Consider the following 18,440-nt stretch of genomic DNA (forward strand, 5'->3'; position numbering starts at 1 on the left):
ACGATATCGTAACATCTTAAAGCCTGTTGTCTATGCAATCCAAATAACAAAATTGTCGCTTGGGTTTGCCTGGCGGACCTGGATTCTCGGGAATGATTGAGTATTGACAGCAGCGTGAGTCATACCCCCAAGCCCAGCCATAACAAACAACAGCTGGGTGCCGTGAGTTTCAGGAATTGGTTTCTTAACAACAGCTATTCGTAAGAAAATGTTCTCTTTACTGATATTAGAGTCATTTTCAAGAAAGTTAACTGAAATGGTGGTTTTTGTCGAATCATCATCGCGCAACACACATGCTGTCAACCCAGAAGTCCTTGAAAAAGATTGGAGTTAAAAACAACTACTTGACAAATGATAAAACGAATCGATATTCATTAGTCCCAACTTAGAATTTTGTGTAAGACATGGATCATCATGTCCTATCATCCATTTCATAACTTCATTAATCATCCTCATCGCCTTTGTTGACGCCAAGTGCTAGAAAAGCAATATAAAATAAGCAAAATTAATAAATTACATTTTCAGCGATTTCACGCAGCGACTCAGTTGCATGTAGACAAAGTTTCATTAATCGGGAACCAAGGGCCCCCTCGTTGTGCTTCATTGTCATTTTCCCTCCACTTTGCCTGCCGCGATTAACCTGATGTTGATTAATGCACAATCCACAAAGTGTAATAAAATGTGAATTTTGGGGGCTTCAGTTAAGTGGCTGCACATCCATTACGTAATCGCGATATCATCAAATTGTACGAAGCGTGTCTACACCTACGTAAAGTGTCAGTCCCCGTCATAGGCGTGCACAGACCTTCTGATTAGGGGGGGGGGATAGCCTTGATGATATTTCAGGCCGGAAAAGAATAACGTAATTTCATCTCACTTGTTTAAATTTTATTGCATTGATGGGTGTGTTTATATATACACCCCTCCCCCCGCCCCACACACACATATAAATATTAAATACATACATACATATATATATATACAACACACACACACACACATATATATATATACATATATACCAACAGTAAAAATCATATACATTGTCTCTCAAATCTGCGCGTTCCTTTTCCTCCAAAGAATTGTTCATGCACTTAAGAGAAAACCTTTTAGAAGCAGTACTTCTCTCCTCGGTAATTTAAAATGCATTACAGAAAACAAATTGCGAGCGAAGCGACCAATAAATTTTCAGATCCATTTTTTTGCAAAATGAAAACAATGTCGATTTAATATGGGGAAAAAAATTCATGGAGCGCCATATTATTCTCTTTTACAATTTTTTTTGATTTAGATCGTTTGGCGTCCAGGGTTAACTCCTGTCGATCCCTAGCTACGGCTCTTAACTTGACTAGACTGCAAGAAAAGCAGACATTGCGAGCGAAGCGTGCAAGAACATTTTACAAAAGGTATTTATATTTGTATAAAATTTGAAATCAAGGGGGCAATTGCAGCTCTGTCCCTCCCCCCCCCCCCCCCCCGCGCAAGTGCTCTTGGCAGTCTGGAAGAAATAATGCAAGAAAGACGTGAAAACAAAATCCATCTTGAGTATCCTTTTGTCCTGCTACTCTTACATTCTGCTACTCTTCCTTTCCTTTACTTCCATGTTTGCCCCCCTAAAATTGATTTCCGTTCAAGGTTGTGGGGGTGGGGGGGTGGTTTCGCCACTGCACCCCTTCCCCCGTAGTTGCTTTGAACTTTCATCGGCTTGAAAATACTTAATTTTCTTTAACAGTATAATATAGTTTAATAACGGCGATAGGATTCATCTATCCTAAATTTCTAGGTGAAAATATAATAATAAGGGGCATAGATGTCTGGAAGGGGGGCAAGGATTGCCACATCTTCCCCTTAGAAAACGAATGTCAACCAAAAAGTACGTTTTCCCATGTATAATTTGATTTTAGTCATAATAATTTACATTAATTATTATATTGAGGATGCAGGAATGCGAGAATGCAACACTATTATCGGGGTAATATGCCCCATGGAAAAATACCTTGTCTCTTCGTGGAAAAAATCTGCAGACGTCCATGATTAGGGGGGCATCTGCCCACCCCCGGCCCCCTGGGCGCACGCCTATGATCCCCGTGATGGAATATGTAGCTCAAAGCCAGGGCTTTAAGATCAAATTTGTTTTGTTATTGTTTTTATTAGTAATTACCTCAGTTTTCTTCCTCTGAAGTTAAATTATTCATGACGACGATTTATGATTACATTAAAGACATGAATGAACATACACAATGAACCCATTTTGGTCGGAACTCGAACTCGGAACCTTGTTTGGCAAGAAATACAAATATCCATAAGGCATGAGTGTTTCATTGGAGATGTTCCTCTACTTCCGTCATTTTATCACTAATATATTTCTTTAATATACAATAATAAATCACAACTACCTAAAAATAAATATTATTTTGCATTTTCACATGCATATGTTTTTTACGGTTAGAGTGTGAACTGGCACCTGTTTATTTAGATTGTTCTTTATGTTTCGTGTATAGTTAAAGATAGGACAAATGCTTGAGGAACGATTAGGGCTATAAGAATTCCGTCCGTGACAGAGTGGTTAGCACAGTGCGCTACGATGTCTGATGTCCTGGGTTCGAATCCCGTCCTGCGTATGGGTGTTCTTTGTGAGTGCCCCTTCATCAATTTCATCATATCACTCATCCTCGTTGTCGCGATTAGCAAGAGGTGAAAGAAAAACGACGCTAAATAAGAAAATAAAAAAACTTATAAGAATCATTCTTATTTCCGGACGTGTCCTACATTTCATAGTTATGTCTGGCCTCCGGAAGGAATTTGAAAGAAATCTTATACGTATTTTGGGCATCACGTAACGTCAAATTAGATGGAGAAACAGAAAATCTGAGGGGAGTCTGAGATAACGTGGTTCCTTGGAGAAGTATGCTTAAATCAAAGAGTGTGCATGGTTGCTACTGGATATTCGGAAAAGCAATTACAATCCCAGCTCACAAATTACTTCACGATTTTCTAGATCCGGAAAAGTCCGGATATATGTATAAAAGTGTTTACTTTGTGAAGTTTTATCGATATAACTGTCGGTAATTTGTTCGAAGTAACAAGTAATTATTCTCCTTATTGGAGAAATAAGGCACACAATTCTGTTTTTTCCCAGTGTATAGTAGTTTTTTACATATTAATAAACAAGAACTTCCAGACTTTATTTACGAAATTGTGAATTTTCTCCTTCCCGAATTCATGGATTGTTTTCACTTCCTGGCCCCATGTCGACGAAAAACGTTCTGTCTTACATACACAAGTTGAAATCACATACAGCCGTGCTTTTAATTAGCAGTTGAGGAATTTTGAACTCAACCCTTCACTTCAACATTAATTTTTCAGCTGAAGATGTGTCATATTCTCGTTATATGCTAAGATGTCCTAGTAACCTATTATAGTTACTGCAAATACGATCGTGTCCAACATTTTGAGACAATTTGTCCTACTTTCCGCTGAAGAGTGATCTGATAGCCCTATGTGTGATGGAAACTGTTTTTACTCAATTTCTGATATAATTTATTCCAACATTTCCTTCAACTTCTATTACCTTGTTATTACCTCCAATGCTTACACGACTTTTCCTTCGTGCTCGACCTTTGGGTTCAGAAATGTTTACAACACTCCCATCTCCCGCGTGTAAATAGCAGGCAACACTCTGGAAGACCATAATGTATAAAACTTGTTTACTACATATTTTACGAAAATATTAGAATGTTAGCTTGATATAACTGTGGATTGTAAGGAACGAAATTAAATACCTGTTTTATACGCACACTGGAACGAGCGCAGGCCTGCTGTGAGTCACTCTGGCAGTGAAGGTCACTGATCGAAGTAGTTAGTGCTTGCTTGCTTGCTTGCTACAAGCAGGCGCCTTATCTTTCCTCAAGGAAACACGGAAATCTTCGTTACCTTTTTTCGCCAGTCTAATGGTGAACATTTACAGGAACGTAAGGAGTAGTATCGTATTCTATTGGAATTAGATTTCGTGGTGTTTAAAGGATATCATAACAATATGTAAATCTCTTTTGTGATCTACACTGAACTTCATCCTTACGATTTCTAAACAACCGAAGAGCGTAGTGAACGTGAAACTACTTATTGTTCGCCACAATGGTATGTATTATACAAATGGTCTCTTATCAAAAACCATATTATATCACAGGATGTGATATTTAAAACAATTCTACCACGTATCCAATGTAACCAATATTCGGATTGATTCCCAGCTTCTGTTTGGGTTATTTTGTGTCGCATTTTTACCTCTTGCGATAATCGCGACGATGAAGATGTTGGGTAATGATTAGGGACAATGATTTATGGTAAATAATATTAATGAATTTCACATTTAAAAAGTTACAATTTCGGTATATAAAAGCGGTGAAAAAAGATCATTTCGTTGGAAAAGCGGAAAATAAAATTCAAAGTTAAGTAGTCTGCACCTACCTTCTTTAAGTGCTAGCAGCATATTAATTAAATTCAAAGTTACACCTGACTCCTTCACATCCCTCTTTACCATATCCTGAAAAGCTTTGTACCCTCTCAAAAAATTTAATTGTGAACATGTTTTTAGAATAGGCACATTCTTGCAAATGTCGTACAAGTCTTCATTGACAATATTTCTTGAAAACTGAATAAAACTAACATTTTCAAAAAAAAATTCTTTGCTGGATCTTCGCGGAGCCAGTCATTTAATTTTGTACAAGCCTTGTTGCCTTGAACTCTCGAGCACGTTCAAATACTGAAATAACTTTGGGCATTGTAATTCGCCAAAGAAACTATGAGCAAGCCCCCAAGAAGCACGGACACGAAAATCCTTGAAACTCGTATTTTTGTGTGGCACGTAATGGAGACACAGACTACACACGATCTTCTGTAGGCCTCTGATTGGAACTTTTTGGACCGCAAACTTTGGCTGAAAAAAAATAGTCCTACTAAAACATTTGCGTTTTAGCTACAAAAACATAACATTAACAGCAGAAAACTAATTTCCATATTTTCTGCATGACATCAACGTATTTACGCATTACGTTGGAGCGAGATAGCCTGAGTTGCAGGAATGGAGAAAGGAACGAACGGAGAAGAAAGCGGCTAAATACTTATCACTGACACCGTTTGCACTGTGCGGCATTGCGCTTCTGATGATGTAAAACTACTTTACACAGTCATTGTCACTTGTAATGAAATGTTGAACTTTCACGAGCAAAATAACAGTCCAATGTTATGAAAGAAGATAAATTAATGTGTTTTTTTTGTTTTGACAACTGAATTTCGGTGTTATTTCGTGAACTTCGACACTTTTCGTTTCATTTCGCATTTTGATTTGTATTTCGCAGAACTTCGTGAATAAATTGGAGCCGAACATGGTCATAACTCCTATCCACTTCTCTCGAAACAAAATTATACAAACTTGAAAATAATTTCGCGTTTAAAGCGTTCGCGAAATTTCAGTGTCCCTAGTAATGATACAAATGCAATGCTACATCTAAACCTCAACAGGTTTCAAAAATGGATCCTCTGGCTTTGTAGAGAGTTACGGTGATTTTAATTTTTATTTTCATTTGGTATTTTAAGTCCACTTTATGCACACAAAGGCTAATCGAGACTGCGTCTATAGTTTAAATTGGAATCCTAACCACTGTGTCTCCACCGGGTATCGAACCGGGGACTCCTTGATTACAAGGCGACTCCTCTACTACAGCGCCATCGGGAAGGATGAGAGAGAGAGAGAGAGAGAGAGAGAGAGAGAGAGAGAGAATTACGGTGACTACGATAATGAAGAATTGAAAGTAGCAGAACGACTAAGACATTCTTTTGTCAATATTGGGATTGTTAATGAATGTTATGAATGTCAGTTCAAATTGAAAAAAAAATAAACTAAAAAATTTCCAGAGTGCCGTTACAAATCGTTAATTTTTCTCTTTCCACACATTACTTTGCTACTATGTAGATATTTGCATGCTAAGACGTAGAAAGTGCTTCATTTTCAGTGTGTGGAATTGCGATTTATTTCCGAGAATGGAGTGGGTAGTGGGAAAAGGATCACTTCACATGTTTGGATTATACCCCCTTCCCCTACACACACGCACACAAAATATATCGGCTGTTGTTCTTATAAGGAAATATAACATGTATGAATTGTGTCAAGAAATATTGGAGCCTATTCACATCCCTACGGAACTTGGAAGAAAGCCCACGTAGAGATTGGGAAGTTTTGTTACGACAAAATCGGGATGTATAGTAAATTAAAATGCAAAGTCCTACCTTGTGCTTTGCACCAAGCCATGAAGGTGTATAGGGGGTGTGGAGTTAGTGGAGTTAGGGCCCCACGCTTTCTTCATCAGGCGGAAGGTGGGAATGATGTGATCAGCACCACGCCCCTGGCCGCCATACCCCCCCCCCCTTCCCCAGAGTTTCCTCCAGGTACCGACTTTATACGACGCTGGGTGGGCACCGAAGCAGCTTGAACAGGTGGACAAAATCCCGATTATCCCCCGTCGAGGATCGAACCCAGATCTCTCGCATGGTAATAAAACGCCCTAACGACTGTGCTACTGCGGCACATACAGTAATTAAGGCAAGAATTGTTTTAGCGTTTGGTTCAACGTTTTTAGGGGAATCATTTTCGGAGATATAACAGGTAGCTCTTGTGGGTTCTGCGACCTGGGTTGAGAACAGGCGATTTTCTGACGAACAACATTCCACCTGACAAGTCACGTGACTTTCCTACATTTCCTGTGCCTGTTGGCTTTTGCACGAAAGACGAGTTGCTCTTGAGACAGACAGAATCACCCGATCACCTAATGATGCAATGTGTGTTGCCTACCCTTCCGGCATTATTTACTGCCATTAAAGTCTTATGGGGAAGAACTTTTTTCCACCACTGTACACTAAGTGGTCAACTTTTGAAATCACCGCCCAAGTTTTCCAGTTAGATTCCTGGCATGGGGATGGGTGTTCTTGTGATTGTCCCTTCATCAATTTCAGTGTCCCTTCATCAATTTCATCTGATCAGCACTCATCCTTGTAACCATCTTACAATCAAGAGAACCTGGGTTTGATTCCCAATGGCAGCACATTGGACATACGTTTATACCCCACTTTAAACAGTAGGCATAGTTCCGATAAGCCTATCTGAGCATATTATGGACATAAAACTAACTTTTAAAACTACAGTAACCCCACCGGAGTTACGTAAGTAATGTGTTCCATAAACCTTTATGTAACTTGAATTTTACAAAAGTCGAATTTGTAAATTCCTTAAGTGTAACTTCGTAAGAAAGTGTAATATTTATTATTATTATATGTATTCTGAAACTCTGAGTAAATAAATAAATAAATAAATAAATAAATATATATATTTACACAGTACTAATTAGAAAAGAAAACACCATGCAGCAGTATTTACTCGGGGGTCATTCCATGCCAAATGATCCAATCCAATGGTGGTTGCACGACCATTTTAGAAAAATTTCATTTTTAGTACATACGTTTGTACATGTTTCTAGATACGAAAACCAATGTTCAAAAAAATATATTGTATTTAGTTCTACTGGGGCAGCCATTCTTCCAACATGGTGCATGGCTTTCTTTGCTCATTTAGCACTTTTCAGAAACCTTAATATCTCAAAAATCATTAGAGCTAGAGACTTGAAACAAAATTCATTTTGTAGATAATGAAGTATACTTTCTATGATATTAAAGTATGTTTTGCTTAAAATTGCATTGTAAGTACGAAAATTATGGTGGAAATTGTGGAAACGATAGTTAAGAAATTGGATTTTTAAGCCCGATTTTTTCAATGAAGGGGTTTAGTCTAAGGCTTGATTTTTCTTTCATGTGTAAACCTACCTGTAGGGTGTCTGTAAATAAAATATCGGTGCTTAGAATTTCAACCCTTTTTTACAGCATGGGTTCAAACATGGCCGTTTATTGAATTTGGACAGTTTTCGGGGTTAAATATCTCAGATGGGTCCTCTTGAAAAATTCTGAAATTTGGCATAAAGGAAGCCCTGCATGACCCTAACTCACAGTAAAAATCTCAACTTTTAGATTCAACTCGTTTTGGTCAATATGAGGTAATGTATGTCACCTAATTTCTGACATTGCAAAGTAAGGTTAAACTACATTCCATACTTAGAATAATGAAGTCTTTTCTTTCTCTTCTTTAAATTTGGGTTAAATAAAGCCTCCGAAAATATTGTAAATAATGTTTTAATACTTGACTTACAAGAAATTGAAATTACAGGGTATGACAATTGAAAATCTGCAAAATCTCATTGTAAAAGGTTTGATTTATTAGGTACCAATGGCCAGTTGGTGTTGTCAGCTCCTGTTTCCTATTCATTCTCCTTGTTAAATCAGGCAGAATTCTTTGTTCTTTCACTAAGTTCCTAAGTAAATTATCAGAAACTTGCAATTCATCACATATATTTTTTCTTGACCAAGTGGTAGCAATCAAACTGATGATTCTGACCTTTTCAACATTAGTTTTTGCTAATTTACATTTTTCTTCTTATAATTTCAATTTTATTATTGTACTGGCCATGGAAAGGATTATCACACTTGCTTTCCTTTACTTCAGTTCTAATACTTTGTGAAAAGCAACTTTCCAGTTTCCTTTGCACTCCTTGTATGATGTGAATAGTTTTTCGAGCAAGAACACTTTATTGTTTTTTCTGCAATCAGTCACCTCAGTTTTGAAACAGGAGACACATCAAGAACAGAACAGACTTCATGCATTTCCTTTAGTTTTTCTTGTGTTGGCACAATGACTTTTCATTCTGGCATTTAAGTGAGTCACTTTCTTCAGATATGAAAATTTTACTCCAACATGTCAGGCATATTGATTTAACTGGTATAAGGCTTACCTGACATTTTTTTGCCTTACCATAGTTTGCAAATTGATTTTAAAAATGTCCTTACTTAACTTTTTCTTTAAGTGGTAAGCACAACATACTTTACCATATAAAAATCTATTTTCAATGGTATTTGCATATTGTCTCCACCTGTAGTCTTGACCTAAGAAGTGTTTTATCATTTTCACTGAGTTCGTTAAGATTAATTAGGTGTTTGGGAACCTTACCAAAAGTGTATTTGTGGCAGTCCTCTCCAGTTAAAAATTCTACAGAACACTCCATTTCCAGTCACAGATAACGATCTTTCACAAGTCACTACTCTCAGCACATTAGGCAAAGGAAGAATGACAGCAGAGATTGTGTCCTTGCACAGATCAGTTTCAGGCTTGCCTCACATCCTATCAAAACATGTCTCTGAATCTTCTGCTATGCATAACTCACATCTACTTCAACGAATGTCTTTTCTTGAGTCAACTTTCAGTGGAGTGCCCAAGGAGGGGTTGGTTGGGGGTTATAATCCAATACCTTTAGCCTAGTATTCCATAAACAATTACGCCAAAGGCAGGATAATGTGGCAAAAACAGGGCTTCATTCTTAAAAAGTATATGTAACCCCATCACCTCCCATTCGAAATTCCTGGGCATGCCATTGCCTATCTTAAGCTGCATGTACTGCTACATTTAAAAAATGTGGGTGAAGCTCAGTTTTGGAGCTGACAATACCAACTGGTCGTGAGTACCTAATAAATCAAACCTTTTGCAATGAGATTTTGCAGATTTTCAATTGTCATACCCTGTAATTTCAATTTCTTGTAAGTCAAGTATTAAAACATTATTAACAATATTTTCGGAGGCTTTATTTAACCAAAATTTAAAGAAGAGAAAGAAAAGACTTCATTATTGTAAGTATGAGATTAGTTTAACCTTACTTTGCAACGTCAGAAATTAGTGACATACGTTACCTCGTACTGACCAAAACGAGTTGTATCTAAAAGTTGAGATTTTTACTGTGAGTTACGTTCATGCAGGGCTTCCTTTATGCTAAATTTCAGAATTTTTCAAGAGGATCCATCTGAGATATTTAACCCCGAAAACTGTCCAAATTCAATGAACGGCCATGTTTGAGCCCATGCTGTAAAAAAAGAGTGAAATTTCTATGCACTGATATTTTATTTACAGACACCATGCACACAGGTCTACACATGAAAAAAATCAAGCCTTAGACTAAACCTCTTCATTGAAAAAAATCGGGTTTAAAAATCCAATTTTTTAACTATCGTTACCACAATTTCCACCATAATTTTCGTACTTACAATGCAATTTTAAGCAAAACATACTTGAATATCATAGAAAGTATACTTCATTAGCTACAAAATGAATTTTGTTTCAAGTCTCTAGCTCTAATGGTTTTTGAGATATTAAGGTTTCAGAAAAGTGCTAAATGAGCTAAGAAAGCCATGCACCATGTTGGAAAAATGACTGCCACAGTAGAACTAAATACAATATATTTTTTTGTTCTAGGTTTTCATACCTAGAAACATGAACAAACGTATGTACTAAAAACGAAATTTTTCTAAAATGGTCATACAACCAATTATTTTAAAATTGGTTCATTTGGCATGGAATGACCCTCGGATATAAACTATAAAAGTATGAAAAATATATAAAAGAATATAAAAACAAACTGAAATTACAATTTTCAAATAAAAAAAGTCTTGTCCTCGTTCCCATGTTAACAAAACATTAAAATGCTGACGAAGGCAAAATTTCTTGTATAAAAAATTTGCATAATTTTGCGGAGCCCATGGAAGACTAAAATGCCGCAAAGCAGTGGCATGCGGTGTTTTTATCAAGGCAAGCCTGTAACTTGATTTACTAGTTTATTTAAAAATTATATATTCAGTGCTTCGGCTATCTAATTGTTAACCGCACGCTACTGTCTTTAGACGAAGATTAACAATAAATTCTTTATTTACTGTGAGGGTGGAAACATTACGTTTTTCAGTGTACATCTTTTATACAAGAAATTTTGCCTTGGTCAGCATTTTAATGTTTCATTGTTAAGGAAGTGTTTAATGTCAGTTTAAGAACAGATATTCAAAACAAATTTTGGCTTATATTGTCTGTTAAACAGTATGGTAGATTGGTAAGTGATATTTTAAACTTTTCTGCCACTTTTGGCTAATTCAAACAAGGATGAACATATGAGGAGCCAAACATACACATACATGGACAGAACACAAACCACACAAAATAGTGAACCCAGATGTCAGAGCAAAGAATGCAGCTACTAGCTTGTACTATGTGGAACAGAAGTTGATTGTTATTAAAAACAAGACAAGCTTTACTTGCATGTGGCTTACTACATTTCAGACGTTTCAGGTCCGTCACAGGATCCTTCTTCAGGGCTATCCAATAAAATCACATGAAAAAGGAAAAATGTAAAAACAGAAAGAAAATGGTTGACATGAAATGATAAAAGTCACATGGTAAGAAACTGGCTCATAGTAACCAGCTGTCTTGCATTAACAACTTATCTCACTGTCCTCTATCTGCAACACTGGTCTTGTTCTGCATATGGACAATTCCACTGTGACGGGTGTGACATTCAGACAAATTTGCATTCATTGTTTACTTATTTTACTTTCTTTTTACAAAGCATACTTTATTCGACATTTAGATGCTTTTCGTTTCTTAAAAAAAAAAAATTATTTTTTTGTAAACAGTTTTTGCCTGCAACAGGCATGACAAATTTTGAGACGAGTGTGACACCATGCACATTATTTAATCTGCAGCATTATGGGTACTCTAGTATTATACGGACTACCTCATTTGTCTACGTTAAATTATATTCCACTCGCAAACATGAGTCATTCGGTTAAGTAAGGTTAGGTTACATGAGTGTGAATCGTATTTGGAGAAATACAATTTGGAGGTAATCCGTATAATACTAAAGTACCGGATTCTGGAACAATGCAGAGTTTGAGTTGGTGTTTTAAGTCCACTTTATGCACAGTAAGGCTAATCGGGACTGGACCTACAGTTTAAAGTGGGATCCGAACCACTTGTGCCTCCACGGGGTATCGAACCCAGGATCCCTTGATTACAAGGCAATGACGCTACCACTGCGCCATGGGGGAGGCCCGGAACAATGCAGAGGCTATCAAAATTACTACAAATAGATTCTTCAAACTGCAGTTTATTTCAGAAATGAAGTAGGATACTTCAGAGCTTAAGATACAGAACCAATAAATTACTTCTATTGATATATTACTATATCATAATGAAATTAAAATAAGTGGAAACACTTCACATAAATTCTCACTTCTCCTATAAATAATATCAATGGATCATATGCTGTGCATTTTTAACTCAAGCTATGTTATTTAAAAGCCATGAAACTAATTCCAAATTCTGCATAGTTTCCCCTTTAATTTTATATAATAAGTAATGCTTTGAATTAAAATAAAATTAACCTTGTTTGTCCACTTTCATATGAAATGGCTCATGTAGGAATGCCTTTTCTCCTGTTGGAAGCCCCATTCCCTCCTCTCCTCTTCTGAAGTCAAACTGAATTCGATGTCAAAGTTAAAATTGGTGGGAATGCTGGAAATTTTATTGGGGAAATGAAGATGTGTTTCTTTATTAAATCAATCAGTGGCTTGCATACAATGTAAGCTAGCGTAGCATTGCTTCAGAATGCAATATGCAATAACGTAATAATACATTATATCATTATAATCACACGATTATTCAATAATATCTAGATAAAACCGTTCCATTTCTTTTCTTCGCTACACATAGAACAAATACAGCCCCTGCAGGCCTGCACTGCGGTTGAGCTAAAGCGATCTCCCTCTCGCACCAGTTCAGCAGTGGCAGACAGTTGCGCGCACACCTCAAGGTCATGGGCCGTGTGCATGTATTTCTGCTGCAAACGAAGCTAGCATCGGACAGGGAGTTAGTTTACTCTATATAGAGACAGAGAGTGTATCGGAGTGTTTCAACTCATATTGTTTTCGGTTTTCCTCAGTTTACAGGTTTGGTTTGCCGAATGTATATGAAAGTGTGTGAAGGTACCAGGTAGTATCTAGTAATATAGAACAATGTGTACTATAGAAGTGCTTATGTCCAAGCCGTTTTCTGCCTGTTCTTTCTCAGAAAAAAATGAGATAATTAAAATGGACGGCCAACACCAGAACTACCGAACTTGGTTCAAGAGACCAGAAAATTCACTACACATTTTCAGTGTAATATGTATACCAAATGTGACTGATTAGCTGGTAGCGCTGGGCTAAATGCGGTGTTTTGATGGTATTGTCTGTTGTTTGGAAAGGACCGAAAGACTTCTTAGACCAAAACTGGGTACACACATCTGGTTACCAAATTTGCTTCCTAGGAGAGAAGGATGGAATTTCAATTCTGTTGATCTTGCAGAGGTGTCTTACAGAAGTGTCAAGGGTGAGTTGAAAGCCAGAAACTAGTTATTTTCTATAAATTTTTGCTTATAGTAAAATTGATATTAGGTTCAATTATTTCAATATCTATTCTTTTAATGTAAGCTATTATCAGTTGTGATTTTTATCTTTGATATTTATTCTTTTATATTAAACTATTACCAGCTGTGATTTTTATCAAGGCAAGCCTGTCCCTTGATTTACAATTGTTTACTTAAAAATTATATATTCAGTGCTTCGGCTATCTAAATGGTCACTGCATGCCACTGAAATCAATCCATTTTATTACCATCGTATCTATCCATTCTCTGTGTTCGATTCACTTTTCTTTTCAGGTCTTTTTTTGTACAGAAAAACATACATTGTTAACACAAGACAGCCGGTGACTATTAGGTAGTTTCTAATCATGTGACTTTAATCCTTTTTTTGGATAACCCTGAAGAACGATCTGGTGACAGACCCAAAATGTCAGTTTTAGAAAGAACCAATTAAGCCAAACGTAAGTAAAGTTTGGGTTTTGTCCTTAATAATTTGCAATTCTGGTTATGTGAATATTTAAGAAATTGTTTGAACTTGATTCACTTTAGACACTCTATTGAACTAATCTGAAAATAAAAAGAACTGCAAAAAGGTTACTTACCTTTATGAAGAACATCGGTGAGTTTGACGTTTTCCAGACTTAACCCAAACATCTGTGTGTTGCTTCTCTTGAAATGGACCAAGCATCCCAGGGAGGTTGCCATTTCTCCGTTGTCAAAAGAGAGCTTCACTATTTCACCTTCCACAACCTTCCCCCAGTCGAGCATCATGTCCAGCATGCTCTTCTGCAAGTCCTTCATAATTTCGCTCAGTTTCTTCCCCTTCGGGGCCACCCTCCATGCATGACACGCCTCCCAGAGATACGGATGCTTCTGAGGTTTGGAAGTGTCAACTTTCCGAACTATCACCTCAACTTCATCGTTGACTGCAACAAAATCTTTCACAAGTGAACCATGTTGCAATTTCTCTCCATGCTCTTCTAAGCTGAAAAACATCGTCCAAGCGAACACCTTCACGGAACGACCTTCCACTTTGACTGTAATAACGAAGCCATATTTAGGGTACAACTCTGTGACGATGCCTTTGTAAGCAGTGCAGATCGCAAGTTCGTCCTTACAGCTGCTAGGAACAACAGACGGTATAGCTCCTTTCATTGCAGGCTCTGGAATGAGGGATCGTTGAGCCAATTGTCCTTTCGGTTTCTTACCTATCCAAGCCAGAACACATTTAAGTTTAGCACCACTAGAATGCTTCCTTTTCAGCCACACGCAGTCATAGTAGACGCACGTCCCCACACGCACGAACGAGCCAATATGCTCAGCAGGTGAGCACAGCTGTGAATCTTTATACAACACGTTCTTTCTGCAAAGAACAATTGTGGATGGATCTTCAATAGTACTAGTAATAATTATTTCATGAGCATTAAAGATTTCTTTCACTTTCCCAGATTCCCCATAAAATGCATTCTGTTTGTGGTAAGTGGAAAGAGATTCCACACTTCCAGAGCTCACACTGCCACTTTTACTTCCTGCAGAAGATAACATAGTTATAAATGAAGCTGGGGAAACCTTTTGAAACACAGGTTTTGCACCACTCCACACCAAGGAGGCTGCATACTCTGCTCCCGAACTGTGACACTTTGTCAACATTTTCGCATCGAAGTACAATGCATCTCCTATCTTTACAGAACTGGACAAAGGCACCTTGTCGCACCAAGTGCCATTGATATAGAGGATGTTCCGATTGAAAACCACTGAACTAGAATCAAAACCTGGTGTGTTAATTGTAAGTATACCTTCAGAGTCTGAAATGAACTGTTGCACGTGACTGCAAAAGCCTCTAACTTCCACTGGTTTTTCTATTACCACAGGATCTACAAAATAAAAGCACCGTGAGTTATTCTGTTACAAACTGGTTTACTCATGTTACCAACCTTGACTCACACATAAATAATGCTCCTTCTGATGTTCAACTTATACAGTACCTTTCACGGTACAGTCGTCCGTGGAGCGGCGGCCAGCTCGCTGGGCAAGTGGGAGTGGGTCTGGCGCCATTTAGATCCACAGCTGTTCGCCGACCTTGACATTGGATGTGTCAGTGCTTCAGTATCCAGATAGCTGGTGTCAAGTTTGCATGAGTTCGTGAAGTGTTAAGGTTTTTACAAGTGTTTTTGATTTATTTATTTTTTACTTTACGTATTAGATATTGGTGCTTTTCTGCAGTCTAATAATGCCACGCTATCCGTACAATTTAAAACAACGAATTTTTATGTACAACTCATAAGTTATTACGAATTCTTGTAGGGAAGAAGTTATAAGGCATTTCGCAGCAGAATTCCCAGATGTTCCTGTTCCACACAGAGACAGTGTTCGAAAACTTGTGAACAAATTTATGGAAACAGGGTTTGTTCTTGACAAGAAGTGAAGGGTGAAAGAACATGTACTTACTGAGGAGAAACTAGACGACGTTGGACCACGATTGGAACATAATCCTAAAAAATCCCTCCAGCCCCTTGCACAAGAAACATATATTTTTTTAAGTCATCTGCATGACGAGCTACCAAGCCATACATTAGAAGAATTGAAAGAAAATATCAAGACAGAACTTGAAGCAATTTCGGAAGAGAAAATTAGATAAAAATTTACCGTAAATGTGTGTATGCAAGAGGAGAGCATTTGCAATGGCTCTTGAAACAACGTACATGTTAATTCTAAGTTAATTCTAATTGTCCATGTAATTGTACGATCTTCTTTCATTACATAGCTAGCATTTCCAGTTATGCAGATGTTGCACCAAGTTTGCCGGCAGATGAGCTCTCGCTGCCAGGTGCGCTTGCTGCTGCTCTGTGGACGATTTGACCGTGAAAGGCACTGTATAAGTTCTCTATATATCATTGCTACAAATAACGTACAGGGTGTCCAAAAAGTCATGCAACTGAAAATTTGAACATACATAATTTTTGTACAAAAAGCTTGAAATTTATCAAACAAAAAGATAGGTACACAAATGTAGCCAAAATAAAATTCATCTGCTGTTTGAAATCCACTGTCTATTCTGCACAGATAAGACTGGCTGTAAGTGCAACAAAATTTAAGCAAGACATCTGAACCACTGACTGACAAAGATTTCAATTTTCTGAGTAAGTTTCATTTTGGTGACCACACATTTTCCAATGCCAGGGGTAGACAAAACTGAAAATTGTTCCGACACTAGCCCCTTTATCTCAGGAGATTTTTTTTTCTTCTTCAAATACGGGCTAAGAAATCCATGAATCCAACTGAAATAAAGCTACACATATGGAAATATGATCTTAAAACCTTTAATGTGTTAATATATGACTGGATTAAAAGCAATTAATTCTTACACCATAGTGACTCTCCTAAAGAAGGCTCGATTCATAAAAGCATGAACAAATATGCAATACAATTTAATATATGGCCAACTCTATCATATTGATGCAGCTTTTAAAATTTGGCTAGCTACAGTGCAAAAGTATATAATGGCACGTTTATTATTCTGATTGAATGATATACGCGATACAGAAAGAAAAAACATACTGTATTCATGGAAATTTTTATAAGTGAAAATAATTTTAAAAATTTAGAACTGGCACCATGGTGACCGGAACCTTGAATTTGTCTACCCCTGTCTAATGCTAATTGAAAATAATATTTTATCTACCTGAATTTTCCGGTGCATGACGCATACCTGGTTCAACTGGCTTCAAACCCCTCCACACCAAAGTGGCTCTGTAAGGGACTTCACTGTCATAGGTTACCTTTAAGGCATCGTAATGTACAGCAGTGCCAACTTCGAGAAACTTGGTCAGAGGTTCATTATCACGTAAAATTCCATTCACATAGAATACGCTTCTGTGGAACAAAACCTCTCTGTATACTCCAGACTTATAACACAGAATGCCTTCTTCGTCAGACAAGAAGCGAACAACTGGACTCGTACACCCAGACAGTGTATTACCCAGTGACTGCATCCTTTCCAATCGTTTGCCTGTTTCACTATGAGAAGCTACAGTTCACTCCATTCTGGAATGAAAAAGAATAAAAATCAGGTTCTTAGGTATTCTTGAACCCCCTTACTAGAATGTCAAATTTTTTCATAGTTTATAAAGATTATGTATTCACCAGGGTGGATAAAATCATGATATTTACACTACTCACAAAAAGTTTGGAATATATTATTTTGTTAGACAATAGGTAATAGTCACGGTCTTGAAATGTAACAACACATGGTATCTGTCTGGTGGACATTCTCGTCATGCCACCATGCCTATCACCTATTTCATAATATACATGCCTAATATAACAATATCCCAAACTTTTTTTTGAGGAGGGTATTTAAAAAAAATATATTTTTGATGATTTTGTTCTTTGTTCTTTACATAATATTTTAAAAATTAAATCGGTTTGTAATTTAAAAAAAAAAACATAAAAATGATTGTGTTTTTTTCAGCACAGAATATGTAGATTTACATGTGTATCAACCTTTCCTTTCTATATTCTATACATAGAATGCTATCTATGCTCCATATCAAAAGAACTGCTTGTAGCAAAAGACTGCAAATAGTTTCGTAGAAGTTTTCTCGATCTAATGCTGTGTCAAAAGGTTTTGTTCCTGCTCTTCAATTTAGGTCATGCATTGTTTATCTCTTATATTGGGAAATTTCCTCACTATGCTTCCTTATTTCAACTTGATTTCACATGCGCCTCTCTCAACCTGCAAGTATTCTCCTTGTAATATTGTCTGTCATTTCCACAGCAAATGTTCAATAATGGCCGGGAAGAATAGTGTGTGGTAATTACTTACTCCTTCCCAAACTGCAAGTAGCAAGGTATATTGAGCAAAAAGATATCAGGTGCCATGTTTATATCCAGCTTAATTATAATGACACTATTTGGAGTTTAACATGATAGGTATTTTGTATTTAATTCTACACAAAATACTTAGAAGCCTACCCAGCATCATATAAAGTGGGTACCTGGAGGAAACTCTTGGGGATAAAAGTGGCCAGGGGCATGGTGCTGATCACAACACCCCCCTTCGACTGA

The 18,440-nt window shown here is 37.1% G+C and overlaps 1 protein-coding gene across 9 annotated transcripts in view; it reads right to left on the reverse strand.

Moving 5' to 3' along the window:
* LOC145996578 (uncharacterized) overlaps positions 1-18,440 on the reverse strand; it is a 108,420-nt gene that overhangs the window by 65,078 nt on the left and 24,902 nt on the right. For 8 of the 9 annotated variants that reach the window (XM_083133090.1, XM_083133099.1, XM_083133097.1 and 5 more), the window contains exons 2-3: positions 17,056-17,417; positions 13,976-15,247 (exon numbers count right to left, since the gene is read on the reverse strand). In XM_083133090.1, coding sequence (XP_082989216.1) covers positions 13,976-15,247; positions 17,056-17,365 — 1,582 coding nt within the window. In that variant the 5' untranslated portion in view covers positions 17,366-17,417. The remainder of the gene's footprint in view (positions 1-13,975; positions 15,248-17,055; positions 17,418-18,440) is intronic. The other variant, XM_083133094.1, reaches the window with a different exon arrangement.

Source organism: Lepisma saccharinum, chromosome 12 (assembly GCF_977018435.1).
Source record: "Lepisma saccharinum chromosome 12, izLepSacc3.1, whole genome shotgun sequence".
NCBI classification, from domain to species: domain Eukaryota; kingdom Metazoa; phylum Arthropoda; class Insecta; order Zygentoma; family Lepismatidae; genus Lepisma; species Lepisma saccharinum.